This window comes from Callorhinus ursinus, unplaced genomic scaffold (assembly GCF_003265705.2).
Source record: "Callorhinus ursinus isolate GAN/ISIS: 27379988/994484 unplaced genomic scaffold, GSC_fseal_2.0 scaffold1, whole genome shotgun sequence".
Classification (NCBI taxonomy): domain Eukaryota; kingdom Metazoa; phylum Chordata; class Mammalia; order Carnivora; family Otariidae; genus Callorhinus; species Callorhinus ursinus.
Genome location: NW_027397063.1, coordinates 70,873,813 through 70,900,857, shown reverse-complemented (window position 1 = coordinate 70,900,857; position 27,045 = coordinate 70,873,813). Strand labels below are relative to the sequence as shown.

The 27,045-nt window shown below is 40.4% G+C and overlaps 1 protein-coding gene across 3 annotated transcripts; it reads left to right on the top strand.

Annotated features, from left to right (window-relative positions):
* The first annotated feature begins 590 nt into the window (after positions 1-590).
* KNG1 (kininogen 1) lies at positions 591-26,349 on the top strand. Of its 3 annotated transcripts, XM_025877016.2 has the most exons (12): positions 591-706; positions 1,980-2,136; positions 5,925-6,035; positions 7,016-7,100; positions 8,609-8,781; positions 9,638-9,745; positions 16,182-16,266; positions 17,342-17,514; positions 22,334-22,441; positions 22,559-22,645; positions 24,111-24,188; positions 26,111-26,349. In XM_025877016.2, the coding sequence occupies exons 1-12, from the start codon at positions 606-608 to the stop codon at positions 26,189-26,191; spliced, it is 1,347 nt and encodes a 448-aa protein (XP_025732801.1). In that variant the 5' UTR covers positions 591-605; the 3' UTR covers positions 26,192-26,349. The 3 variants fall into 3 exon arrangements, with proteins under 3 accessions (XP_025732801.1, XP_025732784.1, XP_025732808.1); XM_025876999.2 differs by lacking the exon at positions 591-706 and having other exon boundaries at positions 1,741-2,136; positions 24,111-24,868; XM_025877023.2 differs by lacking the exon at positions 591-706 and having other exon boundaries at positions 1,752-2,136.
* The last annotated feature ends 696 nt before the right edge of the window (positions 26,350-27,045 follow it).

Here is a 27,045-nt window from a genome sequence, read left to right as displayed (position 1 = left end):
CGCTGTAGTTGGGCATACCAAGAAGGTATGTTTTATCAGTCAAGGGATTATTCTTCTCATCTAAAATTCAAATTCCCTCCTAATTGTTATTTCTAGTCCTCTAAATTTCCCTTTGGAAAAAAAATAAGTTCTAAATTCAATTACGATGCAATCAAGGCTTGGGCGATGAATTGCAAAGAACGTTGCAGGTACAAATCATGACCATAAATTCAGGGGCACAAGAAATATCACTTTATTTTCAGAACAAATTAATTTCCATTTCAGGCTGCCATCCTAGTCGGTTAATAGAAGACTTAACCTCAGTCCTTCTTTGAGTTCCTTCACCCTGCTACTCCCCACAAAAAGTTGTGCCACAGTTATAGAATTTCATGTAGTGCCAAGGTGTTTGGGTGGTGGGCATGAGAAGGAGGTCTGAGTCTTCATCTCTGGTCCACTAGGTTCCCTGCTGCTGAGGGATACTTACTACCCTGTACACATCCCTCTTTGGGTTTAGTTTATCAGCTACCGCTGCATCAAACTGAAGGCATAAGAGTCTCTGCAAGACTGCTAGTGAACATATCTGCCCTGGGCTCTTCTCCCTGAGATCTTGCTGCCTTCCAAGCTACATGCCCAGAAAGCAGGGCAGAGGTGTTCTCTGCTTCAAGACACCCAGAGACATTGTTCTTCTCATATCTTGCCCCCCAGCCCAGGGTTGCTCTAGTCTCAGGTAACTTCTCTTTATTCAGTTTTAGTCTAAGAGGACTCTTTCTCCACAATCAAATACTCTTTCTTTTCCCTTCTTCCCAAGTCAGGGCTCAAGCATTTAGACATAGGCTAATAAAGCTTTGGGCTTGCTACCTGACTTACTGGAAGCAGTTGCAGGTACATAGTGATGGCAGAAGGTATATTCGTGTGTGTGTGTGTGTGTGTGTGTGTGTGTGTGTGTGTGTGTGTGTCTGGGCCGGGGGGTGGAGGCAGTGGGTTATAGGGGAAAGAAAAAAAAAAAAAACTAAGGCTAAAAGAGATGTGGGTAAGTTGGTTGTTAGGCTGGGAAAAAGGAGGGGCCCACAAAGAGGCAGAAGCTGAAACTGGAAGAGGGAGGAGATGTCTACCAGCGCACAGTGCAGGAGGAGTTGGAATCGGAACTTGGGGTTTATCAGAAAGGTTCCTTAGGTTTGGTGAGTAGACACCCAAATCCACCACACCAGAAACAAATGCAAGGATGGGGGAGACAGGGCTTCACTCAACACATCTCTTCTTATGCTTGTCTCCTGTCTCCTCCACCCTGGGGAGCAGTTTCCTTTCTAGAACCAATACAATTGAATGGAGAGAGGCTGACTTGACCAGAGACCAGAGAGGATGCCCATATTTTATTTTTAGTTGCACTGGCGTCCTGGTGTGGGACTTCCGGCATGCACTACGTCCCTGTGCATGGGCTCCCCAGGCATGCGACGTGATTGGTAGCAGCCTGCTTTTCTGCAGCTAGATATCTTGCAAAGAAATGATTAAAAGTATCTGTACATTGTACTCATTGTCACATTGTTGTCCCATATAGTGACCTTCATAAAGAGCTTTGGGAAAGGGAATAACAGGTGATTGGTGTTTTTTTCCTCCTTCTTTAATAGTTTCTGTTCTAATTTGTTATGCAACATTGTGCAATCACCTGGAAATGTGCTCTGTGCTCCCACGTACTTCCTGAATGCAAACAAGCAGGTTAACAACCCCAGTGTTGTAATGTTTCAGCCTGAAATCTGCTTGGATAACCCAACAGAGCCATTTGTCCTTTGGAAATAGGGTGAATTGCGTATGGCGGCAGGAATCCACCAGGTTTGGGAGCGCTGAGGCAGAGAGACACACGTACAGAAATAAAAGGCTGGGAATAGCTAAAATTGACATCCAAGTTGGCGCTGGCGCCCGATTCTTGGTGAAACCATCCCTCGGCTCCTGGAGGGAGACTGCTAAATCATGAAATTACTTGCCTTGCTTTTTGTCTGCTCCAGGCTGCTACCAAGTTTAACCCAGGAGTCCTCACAAGAAATCGACTGTGATGACGAGGACTTATTTAAGGCAGTAGACGCTGCGCTGAAGAAATATAATAGCAGAAACCAAAGCGGCAACCAGTTTGTGTTGTACCGTGTAACTGAGGTCGTCAGGACGGTGAGTGAGCTGTGTCTTACCCTGAGGTCATTTGAGATGTGTGCTGTCACTCGGAGCCCAGCCCCTCCCCCACCACACACACACACACACACACACACACACACCACCACCACCACCACCACCACCAACAACAACAACAACAACACCATCAACAACAAAAATCACCAAAGCAAAGGTAGAAGCTTACAGCTCTTAGAAAAGATCAACACCACTCTTTGGCCCCGGGGGTGCAGGGCAGGGTATGACTAGTCCTCAGGCGGCCAAGCTTGGCTTCCTGGGTGATCAGGAAAGCAGGGTGTAATGAGACAAAGTTAAATGGAGTCATGTGAAAGAAACTGTTCGGAGTGGGAGAATCCAGGAACTCAATGGGACCGCAAAAAAGGACTTACTGGGTGACCAGCCCTTAGACGAAAATATGAAGACCTCCAGACCACAGGTGGGGAGGGGATCCTTATGTCTAACAAATACTGTGTGATCTCATTTATATGTGGAATCTAAAAAAATGTCTAACTCACTGAAGCAGAAAGTAGAATGGTGATTGCCAGGGGCTCAGGCTGGAGGAAACAGAGGGTGCTGGTCACAGGGTACAAACTTCCAGTTATAAGACGAGCAGGTCCTGGGGAGCTAAGATGCGGCATCATGACTATAGTTAATAATACTGTAGTGTATACTTGAAATTTGCTATGAGACTAGATTTTAAGTGATCTCACCACACATACACACCCACAAAAGGTAACTACATTGGGCGATGGATGTGTTAATCAGCTTGTTTGTGACAATCACTTCACAATGTATGTGTATATATGTATATATATCTCATCACATTGCACACTTTTGACATATGCAATTTTCATTTGTCAATTATACCTCAAGAAAGCTAGGGGGAAGGGAGAGTTACATCTAAGAGGAGGCAGAAATGAGATTAACATGCATTAGACAAAATGTCGATCAGTCTGTATGGCCGAATGCATCAAGGGTAACAGTGACGTTCTAGATGGTTTTTAATATTTTTTATAACTAATTGATGCACACAGGTTGGAGACAAATCCTGACAGTATGTGTGATTTCAAAAAAATACTAATCTTTTGATAGTTTGTTTAAATGAATTTCGCTATAAAACTCTATGCCTATCATAGTTAAGTAACTGTTTACTTTGGCAGAGGAGAAAAGTCCAGTCATTTGACAAGATCAGGATAAAGAAAAAAGCCCACAGGACATGATTTTTTTTTTTGCTGAAGGTAAAATTGAGCCATTCTGTCTCACAAACTAGTGTAATGATGCAGACGTTTGGTCCTGGTCCTCTCAAGCAACAGTTGATTGGTGTTCTCTTCATTGGGTGACATCCATGACAAATGTGCTTTTTTGTTCTAAAATGTCCATGGAATCATGCTTTACTTTGCCATATGGGCACCATCTATACCACTACTGCCTACTTCTTTATCAAAATCTGAGACCTGGAAGGAACTTGGGAGACCATGATGTTTGACTCAATCATCCCAGGTGCAAATAAAGTGAGGCAAGCAGGCTCTGAGAGTCAGGAGACTTGGGATCTGGGGCCCGTTCTGCCTTTTCAAGGTGTGGCGGCTGCCTCAGCGCTGCCCGTCTACTTGGGGCTTCCTTTCTTTCACCTGCAAAGTGATGGGCTGGACAACATCACCTCTCCAGTCCCTTGCTGTTTGAATGCCAGGATTTTCCATTTGGAAAGCTCACCTCACTCAACACCTTTGCACTTTCTTTTTTTTTTAATTGAAGTGTAGTTGACACACAAAGTTACACTAGTTTCAGGTGTACGACATAATGGTTTGACAACTCTGTATGCTACACGATGCTCACTACAAGTGTAGCCCCCACCTGTCACCATACAACGTTACGACGGTGTCATTGCCTATATTCCCTAGGCTGTGTCTTTCATCCCCGTGACTTACTCATTCCATACCTGGGAGCCTGTAACTCCCTCTCCCCTTCACACATTTTACCCATCCCCACCGTCCTCTGCCCTGGCAACCGTCAGTTTGTTCTCTGTGTTTAGGGGTCTGTTTCTGCTTTTGGTTTGTTCATTTGTCTCATTTTTTAGATTCCACATATAAGTGAAATGATATGGTATTTGTCTTTCCTTGTCTGATTTATTTTACTTAGCATAATACCCTCTAGGTCCACCCATGTTGTCATAAATGGCAAGATCTCATTCTTTTGTATGGCTGTGTAATACTCCATGATACATATATGTATACACCAAGGTGTATATACACACACACATATTCTTTATCCATTCATCTATTGATGGACATTGGAGTTGCTTCCATATCTTGGCTACTGTAAATAACGCTGCAGTAAACATATGGATGCATATATCTTTTCACATTAGTGTTTTTGTTTTCTTTGAGTAAATACACAGTAGTGGATTGCTGGATCATATGGTATTTCTATTTTTAATTTTTTAAAGAAGCTTCATACTGTTTTCCATGATGGCGGCACCAATTTACATTCCCACTGACAGTGCAAGAGGGTTCCTTTTTCTCCATGTCCTCACCAACACTTGCTATTTCTTGTCTTTTTGATTCTAGTCATTCTGACAGATGTAAGGTGATATCTCCTTGTGGTTTTGAATTGCAGTTCCCTGATGATTAGTGATGTTGAGCATCTTTTCAGGTGTCTGTTGCCCATCTGTAGGTCTTCTTTAGAAAAGTGTCTATTCAGGTCCTCTGCCCATTTTTTAATTGGATTATTTGTTTTATTTGGTGTTGAGTTGTATAAGTTCTTCATATATTTTGGATGTTAACCCTTTATCAGATGTATCATTTGCAAATACCTTCTCCAATTCAGTAGGTTGCCTTTTCATTTTGTTGATGGTTTTCTTTGCTGTGCAAGAGCTTTTTATTTTGGTGTAGTCTTAATCATTTATTTTTGCTTTTGTTCCCCTTGCCTGGGAAGACGTATCTAGAAAGATGTTGCCAAGGCCAATGTCAGAGAAATAACTGCCTATGCTTTCTTCCAGGAGTTTTATGTTTTCAGGTCTCACAGTTAGGTATTTAAAGTGCAAGGCACTTTAAAAGTTTTATTTATTATCTCATGTCATGCCAGAAAAAATAAGGCAAATAAAAATACTGAAATTACCAAAAATTAATCCACCATCCAGAGATAACGTTTTTTTGAAAATGAGAAGTCGCCTCTTATTTGTTTCCTCACTGTAAAAGAAATACATGTTTATTTTTTAAAAAGACAACTCACAAACATTTGTTTAAAGAAGTGAAACAGCTGTACTCCCACCACCGAAAGACAAACATTTTAATAGCTTTGCTTCATAACTTTCCAGACTTTTAAGAATCATATATGTACCTATAAATTGGTTTTTACAGAAATGGGCTAATACTATGGATAGCACTTTGTAACTTGTATACAAATATGTATTTATAAATATATTATGAACACTCTTCCAAGTAAATATTTATAACTTTCAGTATTTTAATTTTTTTAGAAGATTTTATTTATTTATTTGAGAGAGAGAGAGAGCACAAGTGGGGGGAGGAGCAGCGGGAGAGGGAGAAGCAGACTCCCCACTGAGCAGGGAGCCCAACACGGAGGTCGATCCCAGGACCCTGGGATCATGAGCTGAGCCGAAGGCAGATGCTTAACCAACTGAGCCACCCAGGTGCCCCAACTTTAAGTATTTTTAAGAAATGCTTTGGTCTCACTGAATTAAATCAAGATCAAATACTCATATCTGCATTAGATCTCACTCAAATTATTTGCTATTGGGTCAGTTATATGTCTCTGGTTGTTTTTTTCAGGATGACCCTGACACATTTTATTCCTTCAAGTACCAAATCAGGGAAGGAAATTGTTCTGTTCAAAGTGGCAAAACCTGGCAGGATTGTGACTACAAAGAATCTGCACAAGCTGTAAGTGGGTGGATGGTTCCTGAGCCCCTGGTGTTCCCTGTCGAGACTGTCAGATTTTTTCGCTAGAGCTGGAGATGGTTAGTATTGTTAGGCCTCTTTGTAAGGGATGCAGATAAACCCTCAACTGCGTAGAAAAGCCAAGGCTCGGTGTCCGTGTTCTCGTTCTCTGTGTCAGAACACGAAGAGGCCAGCAGTGAAACATAGAGAAAGCCCTCCCAAGAGACAGGGACTCTAATGACCAATTAGGGCAGGGGACCGGGTCCCAAAGAGACAACAGATCAACATTTGGGCCAAGATTGAGGGCTGCTGAGGGGACAGCATGGGTGCTTTCATTGCATAGGCTCTGCTTCCCACTAGCTGACCCCCCAGAACCTCCGTGTTGCCTCCTAAAGCGGAGATAACATTGACCTCATCAGGTTGTTGGAGGATGAAATGAGACACGTACGCAAACAACCTTCTTTTGCTGGCAATGCCTACCTTAACCAAATGCCTAACAAGTGCCTGGCCCAGCACAGCTGGTTGTTTGCCTTAATGAGGGGGGAGTGTGGACAGCGTCTGCCCCGATGGAAGCCGCTCTTTCCCCATTCCGGGGATCCACGCCTGCATGTCACAACACTGGCCTCCTGCCTGCGCTTTCAACACCGAAATTGAATGGAAAATCAAGAGGACAGTTTAGCAGCCTGGCTCTAAGGCACTGCATCCATTTTGGTGAAAAGGAAACTTGTTTTCAAACCTTGCCTTTTATACTGCCTCTCCTCCAACGTCTCGTGAAATCGGTGCCTTGCCAAAATAATCATGAGGCTACAAAAACTTTCATTCTTGCATCTCAAAACTCTGTTTTAAAAAGTCTTGGCAAGTTCAAAAAAAAAAAAAAAAAAAGGAAAAGCTATATTGAGCCATAGTACTAGGTGGACTTCTCCATCTGAAAGGTGAAGATGAATGGTCTCTCTCTCTCTCTCTCTTTTTTTTTTTCTTTTTAGGCCACAGGAGAATGCTCTGCCACGGTGGGGAAGAGAAGGAATATGAAATTCTCTGTGGCTACGCAGACCTGCCAGATCACTCCAGGTAGCCCTGGGGGACAAGGAACCTGTTCTCTGTGGTGTCAGGAGCACAGCCTGGAGGAAGGCCCCGTCCGGAGGTGGCGCCAGCAATGCCTTGGGGGTGGGGTGAGGGAGCGGCAGAGTCCTGGGTCAGGGCCAAGCTCAGGCCGATCATCCCCTCTGCGCTCTCCCGACTCTCCTCCTGACTGCGGCATTGTATGGGGCATGCGCAAACGCTCTGCGAGGGGACCAGAAGACACGATAACTGCCTTCAATTGTAGGCCATGAGGGAGGGAGAACAGCACAGGCTTTGAGGTCGGACTTGGCCTGGAATCTTTCCAAAGTCCTCACCTTCTCAGCTTTCCTCTTATCTCTAAAAGGGGATAAGGGATAACAACGATTTCTGCATCAGAGGGTTGTTGTAGACTGCAACTGGAAGGTGTTTTTCTGAAGGTCCCATCATCATCATCTAGTAAGGGTAACCAGGATACAAGTGATAAGAGCTAACATTTACTGGGCATTTACTGCCCGCCACAGTTCTAAGTGCTTCGCATATATGAACTTACTTAATCCTCCCAACTCTAGGAGGTAGGCGTTAATATCCCCGCTTTACAGGTAAGAAACTGAGGCCCACCGCAGTTAGGTATCTTGCCCAAGATCCCACAGCTACTAATTAGCAGAGTTGGTATTGTAGACGCTGAATAAACACAATTCCTTTGGGATCTGAGGATGGAGCAGTAGCTCCTTATTGGCTCCTTTCCGAAAATGGCAGAGGGGCCAAATCATATTGAAATGATCCATCTGCAGTTCTCTGTCTCTCACTTGACTTTTGCCCAATGGCTTCACACCCGCCACAATTACTAACAAATTAGTGTACCCACGGAGCCTAGCTCAGCGCCTGGCTCGTGACAGCAACAGCGACAGAGGGTGCAAAACATGTTGGTTGTATTGAATTGATACAAAATGTATTATGCTCTGAACCAGGCTTGGAGGAGCTTTAATTCGTGCTAAAAAAATAAACAATTTATCTATTATGTTTTACTTTTTCAAAAGAGATTTATTTAGGGAGTGTGAGAGAGTGGGGGGGGTGGAGGACACGGGGGGCGGGGCACAGAGGGAGAGAGAGGATCTCAAGCAGACTCCCCGCTGAGCGTGGAGCCAGACACGGGGCTCGATCTCATGACCCTGAGATCATGACCTGAGCTGAATCAAGAGTCAGACGCTTAACCGACGGAGCCACCCAGGCACCCCAATGTTTTACTTTTCATAAGAGGATAAATCCATGTTGCTTCTATAATTTAAAATTACTTTTAAATAAATTTAAAATAACTATGCACACTAGTGTGTATGTAAGCGAACGAGAGGTTTATTGTTCTGGCTAGAGAGCAGTCTTGCATCCTCTTTTTTTAATGCATAGTAGGATTTACTGGAAAGTTTATGAGGGCTTTCCAAATTATCTTACTTATGTAGGGCAGTTTATCTAAACGCGGGTCTCACTCATTAATGCCGCCCCTTTGCCTGCTCTTTGTCAAGCCGAGGGCCCTGTGGTGAGAGCTCAGTATGATTGCCTTGGCTGTGTGCACCCCATCTCGACTGCGAGCCCTGACCTGGAACCCGTTCTAAGACATGCCATTGAACATTTTAACAACAACACGGATCATTCCCACCTCTTTGCTCTTAGAGAAGTGAAAAGGGCCCACAGACAGGTTTGTTCTTTAATTGTTCATTTCGCACCTGTAGTCGGTATTACATATTCTTTGCAGAGACCGTGAAATGGAAAAGTTATTCTATCCTTAAGGCTTTAAGAAAACTGTATCATTACCCACCTATCATGAGTCAAACATGGCTCCAAAAATTAAATTATACTTAAAAATTCTGGATATCCTCTAAATTCCAGGTTCCATATCATCAGGGGGGAGAAAAAAGTAAATACTTGTAAATCTGGTCTTTTTCGTTGCGTCAGTTCACTAAGCCTCTACTGAGAGTTGACTAGGTCCTTTGTATTTTGGCCTCTAATTATGAAGGACTCACTTTGGTCAGTAACATGCCCGGCTTTTAATAGACCTTCTGATTTGCTTTCATGCGAGACCTGTGTTCTGCTCAATTATGTCCGTATCCAGCTGTATCAGGGTGCAACTAGTCCAGGATGAAGCAGGAGAAATCTTCCTGCCCAGCAGTCTGGGAACCTGATGCTCTACCAGTAAAGGCCACGCAAGCTCGAAAGTTTTCTTTCGAATAGCATTACTAATATTTCACAAATTCAATGGAAGCTTTTCTTCCTGCTGCCTAGCGAGGAAATCCTGCTAGGTCTTAGGGAACTAGAGTAACTCCACAGTAGATTGCTTTCTGTCGTTAGATGGGTGGGGGTGCAGGGTGTCGGGGTTGTGAGGACAGAGTGAGAGTCATAAAGTGTTTGTTATTTATTCAGAAATGACTTCTGCCCAGTAATAATCATCGTTCATGTTTTTGAGCACGAAATGCCAGGCAACATTCTCTGCGCCTCATAATGCTGTCAATGATGTTGAAGCTGCCTTTTAAATATTCGCTCCCAAACTGTTTCAGGTGGTGGCTGGATGGAACTATGAAATTTCTTACTCAGTTTTGCAAACGAATTGTTCCAAGGAGAATTTTCTGTTCTTGACTCCAGACTGCAAGTCCCTTTTGAATGGTGTAAGTAGGCAAAAATCTAATTATGAAATTCCTAGCACTTTGTGTCCAGTCTTTCTGGGTGAAGGAACGCTCAGCTGTGGAGGACGTCTCAGTCACTAAGATGTCAGATGACATTCACTGATTCACATTCCCTTGGGAATTCCAAAGCTCACACACTGGTCAAGCTGCCCTTCCCACCTAGTCCAGGAATCTGCACACCCGGCAGAGCACTTACAGATGTAAGCAGGGACTAAGGGAGCCTGAGATCAAATGATGCCATGATTAAGTCTGTCTTTTCATGCCTTCACTCTCCTGTCTCCTTTTCTTCCCCATGTGCTCTATATCCTTACTCCCAAGCTCTACCCAGAACAGTCCCTCTCTGCTTGTTTTCTCACTTTTCCTCCCTTGCCTTTATCTCCAATAAACACATCCCGAGTCTCTATCCCTCAGTGACCCTTTCTGGGATGATATCCCATTGTCTGAACCAAAATTATGGTAAAAGAGAGTATCTCAAGGTGACAGTCATTAGTGCATGTTAAGATGGCCAAGGCGTGATGACTTCCCCAGGGATATTGGCATATAGCAGAGGACTATGCTGTAAGCAAGCCCTTTAACCTAGGAATTCAACTTCTAGAATTCTTTTACATGGGAAGAAAATGAGAAATCCAGACAGGAATAATTTCAGCATTATTATTAATAGAAAAACATTGGAAATGACATATCTTCAACAGTGGGGAATGGTTAAGTAAATCACAGTATATCTGTAGTAGAATATGTGCAGCCATTAAAATTACATTTCTAGGTTTTAGTGACTAGTAAAATGACTATAATATGTTAAGTAAAAAAAGGAAAGAAAACTATACATACAGAGTCATTCAAAAATATAAAGCAAATGTAAGTATAAAAAGTGATGAGAAACCAATATGCCAAAACATAAAATATAGTTAACTTTCAGTTGGAAATTTAGGTGCTTTTTCTAATTCTTCATACTTTTGGAACTCTCCAGTACTTCTCAAGGTCTCTGATGAAGCATGTGTTTATTTCATAACTGGGGAAAAAATTAAAAGGATGGCATTAAGAGAGTAAAAAGACAACCCACGGAGTGGGACACAATAATCCCTTATTTGGTAAGGGTTTAGTATGAAGAATATATTATTAAAACCCCTACATTGCAACAACAAAAAGACAACCCAATTTAAAAATGGGCAAAGGAGGGGCGCCTGGGTGGCTCAGTCGTTAAGCATCTGCCTTCGCCTCAGGTCATGATCCCAGGGTCCTGGGATCGAGCCCCACATCGGGCTCCCTGCTCAGCGGGAAGCCTGCTTCTCCCTCTCCCACTCCCCCTGCTTGTGTTCCCTCTCTCGCTGTCTCTCTCTCTGTCAAATAAATAATTAGATCTTAAAAAAAAAAAAAAAAAAAGAATAACAACACCTGTCTCACAGAGGGGTTAGCGTCGTTCAAGGGCATGAAATAGAAATGAAATGTTTTGCCCACAACCGCTATAGTGTAAGGCACACTGTCCAAAGTGTATTGCAACAAGCAGCGGTGTCAGCATCACCAGGGGGGCTGTTAGAAAAGCAGGAGCTGGTGCCTGGGTGGCTCAGTTTGTTAAGTGACCGTCTTCGGCTCAGGTCATGATCCTGGAGTCCCGGGATCGAGTCCCGCATCCGGCTCCCTGCTCGGCAGGGAGTCTGCTTCTCCCTCTGACCCTCTTCCCTCTCGTGCTCTCTATCTCTCATTCTCTCTCTCTCTCAAATAAATAAATAAAATCTTTAAAAAAAAAAAAAGAAAAGCAGGAGCTCAACTCCACCTCTACCTACTGAATCAGAATCTGCATATTAACACGATTCTCCAGTGATTTATTTGCATACTAAAGTCTGAAAAGCACTGATTTGAGAGGTTTCATAAATAGTTCTCGGCCACGTTGCATATTAGAATCATTCAGCTAGCCTTAAAAAAGGCCTGTTCCCAGGCCATCCCCCAGACGTTCTGATCTATGATGTACACCTGAAACTAATAGGATATTAATTATACTTGTTTTTTTCTTTTTTTAAAAATTTTATTTATTTATTTGAAAGAGAGAGCACAAGTAGGCAGAGCGGCAGACAGAGGGAGAGGGAGAAGCAGATTCCCCGCTGAGCCGGGAGCCAGACGTGGGTCTCGATTCCAGGACCCTGGGATCATGACCTGAGCTGAAGACAGACACTTAACTGACTGAGCCACTCAGGTGCCCCACACTTCAGTTTTTTCAAAAAACTCTTAAAACTCTTGATATATGTAGGTTGTTTGCTGAATACATCAATTTATATTCCATCAGCAATGTATACCCCTGATAGAATTCAGTATTAAAAAAAAAAAACCTTAGGGGTGCCTGGCTGGCTCAGTTGGCAGAGTTATGTGTCCCTTGATTCTAGGGTCATGAGTTCAAGCCCCACCTTAGGGGTAGCACTTACTTTAAAAAAAAAAGTAAATTAAAAAGTCATGAGATTAGGGCGCCTGGGTGGCTCAGTTGGTTAAGCGACTGCCTTCAGCTCAGGTCATGATCCTGGAGTCCCGGGATCGAGTCCCACATCAGGCTCCCTGCTCAGCAGGGAGTCTGCTTCTCCCTCTGACCCTCTTCCCTCTCGTGCTCTCTCTCTCTCATTCTCTCCCTCTCAAATAAATAAATAAAATCTTTAAAAAAAAAACATTTTAAAGTCATGAGATTAAAAAAAACTTAGCTAATTTCGTAGACAAAAACCTTTTTAGTTTTCATTTTATCAGTCAACAGTGTAGTTAATATGCATTTACTTAACCACTATGTTTTCATATACTTGTTAGAAATTTATGGGTTGAATTTATAAATTGTCTTCTATATTCTTTGCCCATTTCTCTTTGGAATAAATCTTAAAAGATTTGGAAAATCATATTTTTATAGTAAAGGTATCAGTGCTTTGTCATATTTTCTCAGGGGTTTACTTTTTAGTTTTCATTATGGTATTTCTGACTTATGAATAGTTTTTGTTTACAGGTTGCCAAATCTACCAATATTTTCATTTGAATTTTTCCACCATTTGCTCAGCAATCACTTTATTTTTTTCCTTCTAGTTTGTCTGTGGTCAATATTTTATAATGTAATTTTTGATCTTATCTGGAATTACTTTTGTTGTATCTTGTGATTTTTTTTTCAATTTTTTAAAGAGAATAACCAGATATCTCAACAGTCTTTCCTTCTACGTAAATTCATGACAACCTTCATTCCATAGTAGTCTCCTCCAAAAAATCTGTTCTCTGTTTTTGTACCAACACCACCATGTTTTAGCAGCCATAGATTCATAGAAAGTTGAAATATGTGATTTATTATCCAGTGTTTCTATCTTCAAAACCAACCTTAGAAAAAGTTTGTGAGAAAAACTTATATTGTCACATAGACTGGGATTCCATTACATGTCTAAATTAATTTGAGGATAACTGGCATACATACTCTTAGTCTTTTTAGTCAAGAATTTGGTATACATCTCTATTTAGACAAGTTTCAATTTATATTTCTAAAATTTGGGGTTTTGTTGTTGTTGTGTTTGGTTATTGCTATCAGGAATTAAATCCTTTTGTTTTTATTTTCTTTTTAATAAGTTATTAGATACAAATGTATACTTTTTTGTGCATTTTTCTTACATTCAGCAACTTCACTGAATGCCTATTAGCTCTAACAGCTTTTCATTGTTTCTTTTGATTGTTCTAGATATACAATAATATCTTATGCAAAAAATACTTTTCTTTTCTTTTCTGATGCTCATTTTTTTTGTTCTATGTGTTAATGAATTGACCCAAACAAACAGACATAATTTTTGAAATAACCGTGATCATCACATACCATCATGTTTTATTCCTGATTATGTTGGCAAAGCCTCTAAGATTCTGTCATTATGTATAATATGTGCTGTGGGTTCTGGGTAGACATTCTTTGTCATGTTAAGGAAGCATCCTTACATTCCTGTTCTTTAAAGAGTTTTATTCTTTTCATTTTGTTCTTAAATAAGGAATTGGTATTGAATTCAGGAAATGGTTTAGAACAGATATTAAAGTATCTATTATGTTTTCCTAATTTAATCTGTTATGTTGTTTTGACAGCTTTCCTAAAGTAATCTTTAGATTCCTAAACTAAACTCTATTTGTTTAGTTTAATTATTCTTTAGATATACATTTGGATTCTATTTCTAGTTTAGGAATTCGACATCTATATTTATAAGTGAAAGGGGTTTAACCGTTTTCTGGGTGTGTGTTTGTATGTGTATTCTATTTTTTCAGGTTTTGATATCAGGATTATAATTTTATAGAATGAAAATAGTTTGCCACTGTTTTATTTTATTTATTTATCTTTTTAGCTAATAGATTTTTTTATTTTATTATGTTATGTTAATCACCATACATTACATCATTAGTTTTTGATGTAATGTTCCATGATTCATTGTTTGCGTATAACACCCAGTGCTCCATTCAATACGTGCCCTCTTTAATACCCATCACCGGGCTAACCCACCCCCTACCCACTATTTTATTTTTTTAAGTTTATTTTTTTAGTAATCTCTACACTCAATGTGGACTCGAACCCACAACCCTGAGATCAAGAATTGCATGCTCTACTGAGTGAGCCAACCGGGCACCTCTGCCAATATTTTCTATATTCAGAAATATCTTATACAACATGGAAATACATATACTTCTTTAATTTTTAAAATTATTCTTCCATAAAATATCTATGTTATTTGGAGGTAAGAAGTGGAATGAAGTTTAGAGTAGGAATAGCATTTTCTCCTTCTCCAGTCATTGATCCATTCAAATTTTCTTCTTGTTTTTAAGTCAGTTGGTTATTTATACTTTTCCAGAAAATTATCTATTTCTTTGGAATTTAAATTATCATAAACTTGTTCATAACATTCTCTTATATTTTTCTACTTCTTTGTATACTTTGTTATGTTGCCTTTTTTATGCACTTGATTTTTTCCTCACCCCAAGAATGATCTTTTGAATTTATTTTTAACGCTAGTACTGTTTTCAGACTTCTCAGTTTTGCTTTTACCTTCATTGTTTTCTCCTTCTTATTTTCCTGAAGTCTGTTCATTATTATTTCCTTTAACTTCTTGAGATAAACACCTAGTCCTAGGGATGTTTTGTTTTGTTTCTTGACTCTCTCCTTAAATTACAGAAGCATTTAAAGCCACGAGTTAACTCTAAATGGTGCTCTGGCAATATGATGTGGAATTCTCATTTTTATTTTGTGTTTTATTTTTTTCCTTTTCTAAGGAACCCTAACTATTTAAGCAAGTGTGTTTATATTTCCAAGTAGTTAGTTTTTGTTTGTTTATTTGTTTAAACATGTAAGTAATGTAATATTAATTTTCAGGGAGGTTTTTTTTTTTCTTTTTGGTGCTGAGGCCAAAGAACATGGCCTGTATTATTTCTGATTTGATAAATTTATTGAGACTTTTTTATGACCTAGTGTGGAAGTGATTAAAAATTTTGCATCATACTTATGAAAGTGTCATTTTAAATCATGTGTGTCATATGAAAATATGATTTAAATAAATATTGTGTTATTCAAGTCTCCTATGACCTTATTTTTTTTTTTAAATAAGCTCCTTTGTTCTTTTTTTTTTCCAAGATTTTATTTATTTATTTGAGAGAATGAGAGATAGAGAGCACAAGAGGGAAGAGAGTCAGAGGGAGAAGCAGACTCCCTGGAGCCCGATGTGGGACTCGATCCCGGGACTCCAGGATCATGACCTGAGCCGAAGGCAGTCACTTAACCAACTGAGCCACCCAGGCGCCCGACCTTAATTTTTTAATCCACCTGGTCGGTCTTAGATTTATAGTTGTATGTTAAATTTCCCACCACAATGATTTCTATCCATTTCTATTCCTGTATGTTTTCTGCTTTATGTATCTTGATTCTGGGCTTCTAGACTATATCTTTTATATAAATAAAATAATCTTTATTACTACCTTTGTGAGTTTTTTGTTATCTTGAATTTTACTTTTTCCAGTATTAATAATACCTTAGCTCCTTTTTGTCATAGTTGCCTCATATAACTTTGTTCATCCATTATATTTAAACTTTTTATTATAATATATTATACTTGACGATGTAATACATTAATTTTGTTTTTAGCTTAATCTACAAGTCTTTGCCTTGCTAAAAGAAAATTTTATCTGCTCACCTATATGGTTATTATTTCTATACTAGGTACTCTCATCATCCTGTTTCATGTTTCTGTGGGTTTGCGCCTATGTGTTTGCTGGAGATGCTGTTAACTAATTGTCTTTTATTCTCTCTTTGCAATCCGACTATGTTTTGTTGTCATTTTCTATGTGATGATTTGTAAAGTCAGCATCCTATTTTTAGTTATACTAGTTGTTTACTTTAAAGGTTCTTAAAAATGTTCTTACTTTATGTACCTATATACTTTTTAAAAACCAGGATATTGGTGAATGTACAGATCACGCACACATGGATCTTCAGCTAAGAATTGCTTCTTTCTCGCAGAACTGTGAACTCTATCCAGGTATGACATGACCCATGTTGGTCCCTGACAACGGACTAGGTCTTTTCACAGGAATTGTGCTTTGGTTTCCATGATCGGCCACAAAGTCTGTGTGATCAGCAGACCTTCCCGAGATCAACTGACCCCGTCTCTGCCCAGCTGTGTGGCAGCAGGTGTGGCTGAGACTGCTCTGGAAGTAGCCAGAAGGGAATATGGTGACTACAAGGGGAAGTGGCTGGCCTCTGGGTACAACACCAGCTGGTCTTCCCTGTGTGCAAGATGTCCCTATGTCAGATGCTGTAAATTGGGAAAGCTGCATCTCATTTTTAACCACTTAGAGTAAAATCCTTTCTTTTTTTTTTAAGATTTTATTTATTTATTTGACAGAGAGACACAGTGAGAGAGGGAGCACAAGCGGGGGGAGTGGGAGAGGGAGAAGCAGGCTTCCCGCAGAGCGGGGAGCCTGATGCAGGGCTCGATCCCAGGACCCGGAGATCATGACCTGAGCCGAAGGCAGACACTTAAAGAATGAGCCACCCAGGCGCCCCAAGTAAAATCCTTTCAATTAAAGATTGGGTTTTTTTGTTTTTTTTTTTACCCACATGTTACAATGGAGGGAAAGGGAAATACTGCAAAATTTGACTTTATCAAGTCCTTATTTCTTATACCAAGAATTGGCTTTTCTCATTCTTGGAAGATAGTTGTATGCACTCCATCATGAGAAGTATTACTGAAGCTGCCTGCTCACCAGAATCATAGGACTTAAAATTTTCCCTCTGGAGAGTCATTCCTTTAAGTTAAGCACTGCTCTTTACAGGTGGTTCCATCAGAAATGCAAAAACTTAGGAAAAGTACAGCATATTGATTGATCCACTAATACCTACTGATTGAATGTTTTCCTTAACACACTTGGTTCTGAGAAGAGAAAAAGAGAGAGGCCTTAAGGTGAAGGTCAGATAGACAACCTCTACACACTACTGAGCCTCGGGCTGTCATGTGGCCCTCTGTAAATGGATGCCAGATCACGTGCAGGAGAGCTACTAGGCTAGACTTTTCCTTCCTCTGCACTTGCTAACTTAAAACCTGTTTCTTTCAGGGGAGGATTTTGTACAACCGCCTTCCAAAATTTGCCTTGGCTGCCCCAAAGATATACCTGTCAACAGCCCAGAGTTGGAGGTGGCTCTGAATCATTCCATCGCAAAGCTTAATGCAGAGAATAATGGAACTTTCTATTTCAAGATTGACAGTGTGAAAAGGGCAACAGTACAGGTCTGTAAATTACGCTACAAAAATAATGATATTAGAACCTAGGTGTGAATTTGCTGACTAATTTTGCCATCGTCCTTGGCTCTGCATTGGGAACCAGCATACCCAGGGAATAGGATTTGGGAGATTTGAATTTCGAGTGCCAGCCTCACTGCATTCTTTGTGTGTGATCTTGGAAAAGTCATTTAGAACATGTTCTCCATTTTCTATCTGTAAAGGATAGGGGTGAGGATCAAATAAGAACATAGATGTCAATCGCTTTTCAAACTCCAAAGTGCTCTGTAAATACTAGCAACTATTATATAATTAACAAAATTCAGTGCTAGGAAAAGCAAAACTTACTCTCTGCGTTTCTAGAGTCATTTTCATTGTAGCATCACTTAGTGCCTTGGGCTCAGCCCCTTTGGTCTGTCATTGTCCAGATTCTTCACTCTCACCCGCATGTCGTTTCTCCTCTGCCTTGGGTGCCCTTCGCTCCTATAGACGTACCCTCTGGGGATTCATCTCTCTTGCCATGCCCTGTCAATCAAAGCTAAGGAGTGTTCTATTCTGGGGGTCAGGAGACCCAGCTCTACCACAGCACCACCACTGCGCTGGGTGACCCTGGAGTCATTCAGACTCACTCAGCCCTGTGGCCCCATCTGAAAAAAATGAGTGGCTGAATTAACAGAGCCCAGAGTCCTTCCACTCCAGCAGCCTATAACCAGTGTATTCATGGACAGAGTCCTATGATAGACCTCAAAACTGGCTTCCCTAAATACAAGCTAAAGAAAAGTAATCAAAATAGAACCAAACTGGTACACCACACCAACATGATCCTTATAATCTGGTGAAAGAAATAGCACTAAAAAAATTCATACTTTTGGCTCAGGAGTGAGCCAGATTTCTAATTTCTAGAAATATAAACTAGAGGGAGTCTTTATATACAGTGATATTCACTGTAGCTTTAACTATAAACCCCCCCAAAAAAGGTAAACTGTCAAAATGATCAATAATCTAGCAATGATTTGATATATCTGGCATATCCGTACAATGGAGTATTAAGCAGTAATTTGAAAGCATCTTTGTGAGGCATTCTTGGTGTGGGCAATGACTCCTGCTAAAATATGCAGGGAAAAACAAGAGGCCGTAAAACTGAACATACATTCTGTCCTCGCTTATGTTATTAAAAAGTACAGAAGACAATACTAAAAAGAAAGAAATGCCTCAGACTATTCACAGTGGTAGTTTTTAGGTGACGGCACAATAGACTATTTATGCTCATCTTTCCAATTTCCTGTTCCAGTTTTATGACTGGAAGAAAACCTCTAAACAAACAGTATTAAAGTAAATCAAACCTGACCCTCTGTCTTCTACTCAGGTGCTTGTTCCTGTCCCCGAGGCCAGCCCCCTCTCCCTGGTCTCACAGGCAGGGGACCGGCATGGGGCTCCCTCCCCAAAGACGCTAATCCATGCTGCTCCTGTTCGTCAACTCTTCTTGGCCCCCACCTCTCTGCTTTCTTCCCACTGTCCCTTGTTCTTAACGATGCAGGAGTTGTGCAGTGCCCTGCCATTTATTAAAGGTCCAAGATTTGCTGTCAGGAGGAGAACCACGCATTCCCATGCATGAATATTTAGTCTTCTTGGTAGTTCCAGTTCTCTCTGTAAATTAGTGAATCAACTCTCTAGAGTATATGCGTGTTTGTTTATGCTAAGGAGGCCAGGGAACCACAGGAGGTAACACTGTGAATGGAAGGCAACTTCCATGGCCAAATCAATCTGGAATATTGTGAAGATTTCAAACTTACTTTTAAGAGATAGATCATTACTGATGCTTGTTTTTAAAGAGAGAGCCGTTTGACTGCTCCGACATAGATATTCAAGGCAGCCTTAGTGGAAGCGGCCCCTTTACCAAAATTCAATTTATCATGAGATGAATTTGCTAAGAGCCAAGCTCCAAATGACCAATCTGCCAAATTGCTAAAGATTTCTTTTACAGTTTTAGTCTTGCCTTGGCTTTGTGTGTTTAGTCCTGTGTGGATGCATATCTATTCCTATTTCAGAAACCGCGAACTTCTTAAATCCTCCATTTTTCGCATGTGAGTGGTTGCTGTTTGCGTCACATGTCCCTTATTTCACCCCGCCCCTGCTGCTGCTGCCCCCCCTCTGTCAGCGTTCCTCCCTGCCTCTGCTCAGATGAATACACTTCAAGGATCTGTGTGTGCACATCAAGGTGCTTCTCCTTTGACAAAATCTTGGAGATGTCAAGGAATATGTATATGTCTAAGACTTAATGCAAATGGCCAAATTACAAAATTATTTGCAATTATGCCAATTTACATTCACACCAACTGGGTATAAGACACTGATTGATGATCTCGTATTATATTCCTACCAGCAGTGATCGAGGCTGCATGTTCCCCACACCTGGCCAACAGCAGGCCTCATCACTGGCTTCCGTCTTGGTCAACATGAAAGATTAAAAATGATGTTGCATTGCTTTTTTAATGTGCATATCCTTGGTTATTAATGAAGTAGACTTTTTTCCCCCAGGATAAATGGTCATTTTAACTTCTTTCCTGAAATACCTGTTCATGTCCTTTGCACATTTGTTTTGGCATTAGACTTTTTATTGATCCTATGTCATATTTTTCCCAAATTGCCTTGCTACTTTATTTACTCTAATTTTGAGAATAAGTTTTCATTTTCGTCTAGTCAAATTTAGACATTTTCCCCTTCCTTTAGGTTTCCTTCCTCTGCTCTTCCCCTAAGAAAGGCCTTCCTCATCCTGAGATCTGATGAATATTTACATCTGTCTAGCTCATTAATTTTAATTTTTAAATGCCATTAGATCTGATATTGCTATATAGTGTTCTCCATTTTAAAAACAAAACTTGGACAGGGTGGATTTCAGCAGGGAAGACTTCTGATAAGAATGGACACTTGATGATGATGGTGATATATGGATATGACCTTGAGGCCCTCAAACAGAAGATGGTATTAGGTCTCCTTCATTTCTCTCCTCTGGACCCTGAAGAGAGCGGTCAGTTGCATTATATGTTGTCAACTTTCTTAGGCAACATCACATTGATCAACTCTAAGGCCAAAAAATTAGATTAAAGTATACCCTGAAATAAGCAAGAAAATTTTTGATCACTGAAGTATAGATGCTAAAACCCTCTTAGAAACTTCCTCTCTACTTACACATACACTTGGAGTTTTAAAAGTTAATTATTATATTTCTCTTAAGATTTTAACCATGCTTACCCAGCAAGACAATGCCAAGAAAGGAGGAAGAGGAGCTTAGTTCTTCCTACAACTCTGCCTTTCTCATCTGCCTCCCATCAGGCTTTCCCCGTGTTTTTACAAAGTATAAAGAGATAGGGAAGACTGTTAAGGTTTGCTTTTATAAACATGGGATTGTACTATCACCCTATAACTTCATTTTTTCAATAATGGTCATCCTTCTAGGTCAACAGATATGTATGATGTATTCTCTTGACAGCTACATAATCTGTCTGTCCCACTCTCTCTCCCTCTCTCTCTCTCTCTCTCACACACACACACACACACACACACACACACACACACACACATATACACACACAGTCGGCTTAGACTACCATAGCAAAATATCAACGATTGAGTGATTTAAACAACAGGAGTTTGTTTCTCACAGTGCCTGAGGCTTAGAAGTCTAAAAGCCAACCAATTCAGTTCCCCGGTGAGGGCTCTCTTCCTGGCTTGCAGATGGCAACCTTCTTGCTGTGTCTTCAACTTCAGAGAGAGAGAGAGAGCTCTGGTCTTATAAGACCCTTCTAAAGACACTTCTTATAAGGATGCTAAGCCCATTATGAGGGCCCCACCCACATGACCTCATCTAAATCTAACTGCCTCCCAAAGCCTCCACCTTCTAATACCATCACATTGGAGGTTAGGGCTTCAATATATGAGTTTGGTGGGGGACATAGTCAGTCCATCACACACACACACACACACACACACACACACACACACACACACACTTAAATCCTAGAATTAAATACCAAATAACTTGGTCTAGAAACCACGTCAACTTTTTAATATATAATGTAAAAACATTTTTATCAAGTGTGTTTTTCAGGGTATAAGAATTATAAGATATGGCATTTTTAAATGACTTAAAAAGCCATCCCTGGGATTTTGTTGAAGTCAGAGTAGTTTAAAAACATGAGCTTAATTTCTTAAATAAATAAATGAGGTGTGCTTCTTCTAGACCAAAAAAAAAAAAAAAAAAAATTGGGCCACAAATTGCTTAATGGAAGACAGCATTGTGGAATGATTAAGGTTGTTGCTAAAGATTAAAGCATATTCTTAATATAAAAAAGAAATAGAAGCGAGCTCGAAAATCCAAATAATTTTTCTAATCACATAATTTCTATAGTGGTACCAACTCAGTATTTCTCGACCTAAGATTTGGCAGGATGATAAGGCATTTCAAAAAAAAATATTTAACTTTTTCTTCCTACTTTTCTTAGATTCTATTACAACTTGAGCCCTTGAATTATTCGTGACTTTTGCAGCTGTTAAACAATAAAACTCAGGAAAATATAAATATAGAAATTATAGCTTGCTTCCCCCCTTTTTGAAAAGGAAATGAGGCCAGTCATTAGCCAAATATTTTTCACATGCACACAAACTGAAAGTTTTGTTGTCAAACATTTGTACTTTTCTGTGTAACTCTCATTTGTTTAGTATATAATTAAAATGTCAATATTCTCCCCAAAAACTTCTTAGAGTGAAAACATACGATTTATTATACAATATTAATTAAGCTCCTACTTTGTGCTAATTAATTATCCAGGTGGTGGCTGGACAGAAATTTTCTATTGCGTTCAGAGCCAGGGAAACCATGTGTTCCAAGGAAAGTAATGAAGAGTTGGCAGAAAGTTGCCAGATCAATAAATACGGAGTGAGTAGTAACGCAACTGTGTATTTGCTCCCTGGAAACCTTTTTGATATTTTATACTTGTTTAAGCATCACACGAACAACACTGTTCTTTCTTTTGGCTTCTGTCTTCATGGATAGCAAATCCTAGAATGTAAAGCCGATGTTTTTGTGATACCTTGGGAGAAAAAAATTTACCCTACTGTCACCTGTCAGCCACTGAAAAAGGTATGATTCTAATTACAGTCAGCTCGGGTCAACTTTGCTCATTCCGAAAAGTCATATTTGAGGATTGAAAGTGAACTGTTATTTAAATGAATTGGGAGACTATCTTCTTAAAATGGGGAAGAACGTTCACATTTCTGTGCTGACCTCTTTATGGCTAGACATGAGAGCAGCAGTCCTCGTAATTACATACCATGCCTTGTCAGCATCCCATTGGCAGGGGGCCCTCGCTTGGTGAAGTGCAGGCCCTGCTGTGGAGGGCCCATGCTAGCCCGTGCACCCGCAAGGTGTGCCTGAGACGAGGCCCTGCTCTCCCATGCTCACTGCTTACAGCCAAGGAGATCGGGAGGAATACAGATCTCAGCCCCCACTCCACATCAGTTGACTCAAAATCTGCATTTTTAACATGATCCCTGAGGCAGTGGGGAGGGGGGAGGAGGTCATACCCATGTTCAAGTTCAGGAAGCATTAGTTTGCATCATTTTTTTTTAATTTTTAAAAGATCCCTGGGAAGTAAGACTTTCCCCATTGCCAAGGATGACATCCTAAAAATTACAAAGATGCTGAGGTCATAGGGTGAATAATAACATTACCAAGTGTACTCTCTGTCCCAGGCACTGTACTGAGAGCTTCACACATATTTCCCTCCTGACACCTCTATGAGGCAGGTGCTGTTATTATCCTATTTACAGATGAGAAAAATGAAGCCGGTGATGCTCAGATTCAAGTCTAGATCAAATCAGAGCCCACCCTATTCGCTGTGATGCTGATTCCTAGTAGGGTCTGACTTGTTTGACTCTCCAAACCATGTTCTTTGTACCACCAAACACTGCCCCTGACCATCCCATTCTCACAGGTAGTGAAAGTGTAGGTGGAAAAAATCCACAAGACCGTATCTTCAGTGCAATTTGCCTCTTCTTACTTTTTCCTGATTTACATTTTTGCCATGTGTCAGTATGTACAGAGTCTAATAGAAACATTATACAAAGACTGCGTTTCAAGCTGGTGACAATTCCTAATGTGTTTCAATGAAACAAAGTAGTTGTGAATATATGCTCCCTAGATATTCAGCTCATAAAGCCACTTAGCGCCTTTTAGGATAAAAAGAGTAATTGTGCTAATAGAAACAGTATCAATGAATAAATAATGTGTCATGGCTTTATATAACCATGGGCTTAGAAGGTACCCTAGGGATTATGTAGTACCACCACCCAATTTTTCCCAATGAAGGAAAAACTCTCCAGCTTAGAGTATTAAGAACAATAATCAATAACCACAAATTATAAAAGCAACCAAAGAGGAAAAAATATTCATTCTCATCCTCTCTGGAATATTAATATAGTATTTGAAGTCTGATAGATTTGCCCCATTGTAAAGAAAGATAGCATTGCCAGGACTCAGTCCCTTCTTTCTTCATTGATAGTATGGTTTTCACAGTAACACATTCATCTTAATATGTCCTGTTTAGATCATATTGATGAAAAGGCCTCCAGGTTTTTCACCTTTCCGATCAGTACCCTTGGAGAAAACAGAAGAAGGAACAACTGTAAGTCCACCCCACACTTCCATGGCACCTGTACAAGGTGAAGAGCGGGATTCAGGAAAAGAACAAGGACCCACTCGTGGGCATAGCCGGGGCCATTACAAGCAAATAAAACATGGCTTTGGCCATGGCCATAAACATGAGCATGACCAAGGCCATGGGTACCACAGGGGACGTGGCCTTGGCCATGGACATCAAAGGGAACATGGCCTAGCCCAAGGACATATACATGAACGTGGCCAAGGCCATGGAAAATATAAAAATAAAAGAAAAAACAATGGAAAGCACAATGGTTGGAAAACAGAGCATTTGGCAAGTTCTTCTGAAGATAGTACTACCTCTTCTGCACAGACGCAAGAGAAGACAGAAGGGCCAACACCCCTCCCTTCCCTAGCCCAGCCAGGTATAGCGGCTACTGTGCCTGACTTTCAGGACTCAGATCTCACTGCAGCCATGATGCCTAAGCCACCAGCTCCCACAGAGAGTGATGATGATTGGATCCCTAACATCCAGATAGAGCCAAATAGCCTTTCATTTAACCTGATATCTGACTTTCCAGAAAAAACCTCCCCCAAATGTCCCGGACGCCCCTGGAAGCCAGTTAATGGAATGAAGCCAGCTGTGGAAGTGAAAGAATTTCATGATTTCGATCTCACTGATGCTTTGTTTTAATTTATGCCGCCGTGAGTCTTTAACACTTCATCATTCCTCTCCCCATTGTCTAAATATCCTGATATAACACAACAAAAGCCCTGAAGCTTCAGAACAGCTTAGAGAGAAGGGGTGAGACTCGCAATGGGGACATCGTCAATCTCTATGGACGACGTATAACCGTGTGCAGAATCCTAAATTCCCTCTGGGTCTTCCTCACAAGTTTTCTTATCTAACACAGAAAATGGACAAACTCATGTGCCTTATGACCTATGGCAATTTGCTTTTCTGACAACAAATGTGTACCTTAAAATGTATGTCATGGACTTTCATACAAAGATTATTGACATTCTGAATAAACTGCGGCATGTGGTCCCTGAACACATGTGAAAATAAGGGAAGTCAAGAGATTGAATGCTGAATTTCTTAATGGGAAAAGAAATAATAATAAAACCTCTAGAGGTTAAAGAGGGACAGCAGGAAAGAAAGACAGATTGGCCAAAGAGAGGACAGGGGAAGTAAATTAACTGACTTTCAGTTTCCACAATGACTAGTATATCAAATAGTTACTCCCACTTGACAAAGCTGTCCTGATAATTCTCTTTCTAGGTGAGAGGGTTTCTTGTAAGTCAGTCATTTCCATTTACTCATTAAGTACCTTTTACAACAAGGCTTTCAAATGGGAGTTTTCTGTTTGTTCATTTGTTGCCCACGCTATATTGAGTAATCCTGAGCTTTCAGCAACTCTGAGTTTAGTGATAAGGATGGAAAGCAGAGAAAGTAATATAGAGGCAGTCTTGCCAAGGAAAACGTTTTTTAAATAATTGACAAGGGAATATCATGGGGTGTGATGCAAATTTCGTTCAGAAATTTTATGAGGAAATTCCTCTCTAACCTCACTTTATGATCATATCATCTTTTTGCTATGACATTGAAGAGCACTGGTTTTTGCAAAAGAGAATAATATGATTGTCTTTAATTGCCTTATAATATGAGGGAGGTGTGTATTTTATAACCCTTGCTGCGCTTTTGCCTAGGGAAACAAGCTAGGGCTTTAAACAGCTACACTTACCTGTGGATGAATGTTTCACTGCTACTTCAGTTTATGGGATGCATTTGAACCTCTGAGTTTTTATTTCATTTCAAATATTATCTGTACTTTTAAATAAAGAACCAATGGTGTCAGGAAAAAGTCTCGTCTTGTCAAATGGTTGCTTCACTCTTCTTTTACTGAATGATAACAACAGACTAACAGAGTTTTACTATACTTACAGAGGCACCTAATGCCCTGCGAGTACAAGGGCCGACCTCAGGAGGCAGGGGCAGAGCCAGCATCTGAAAGCAAGGTCTCTTGACCAGTGGGCAGAATCTTCATGCCTGCCACAACAGCCCCGACAACCTCTGTCACCAGCCCTGCATGGAAGGAGAAGAAGAAGGGATAAAAGTTAAAGAGAAGGATGCCATTCTACTATTCTGTTGCTGAGTGAAATAAAGTTCAGTCCTGATGCTCTCATTCCTGGTGAATTCATGGTGGTCTTCTTTTGGCCACACCCACCCTACAGCAAAGTCCAGTAGACCAGAGAGCCAGTGCTATGACTCTTTGTCATGGAAACTCATAGCCCAGCTCTAGAGCATTCTTACTAACCAAGGCAGGAGTTAGGTTCCTTACCACCAAAACTTAATCATGGCTGTTAAATTAACAGTTAGTGGGTCATGTTTCTACCAGCAATCTAAGGACTCTCCACCTTCCCTTCTCCCTTCTCCTGATTCCCAGCCTAAACGGAAGACTAATTTGTCTTATTCTTGTTTTTTAAGATCCAGATAATTACCAAAAAGAAAAAAAAACTTGTGTTAATGGGATGGCTACCAACTTCTCATTATTAGAAAATACCTAACCACAAAAAAAGTTTTTAAAAAAAATTTTAAATTAACTTTCTGATCTGGGTAAAGGAGATAATAGAAATCCATGGAGCACTGGGTGTTGTATGAAAACAATGAATCGTGGATCACTGCATCGAAAACTGGTGATGTATTGTATGGTGACTAACATAACGTAATAAAATAAAATTTAAAGAAAATCCAGTAGAAGAGAAAGTGATAGGGATTTTAAATCTTCTGTAGTAAAACACATGAATTAAATGCCTATGATAGCCATTTACTGTGCTAGACAATTTCCTTTTGGTGTATAACTTAATCCTCACAACCCCTC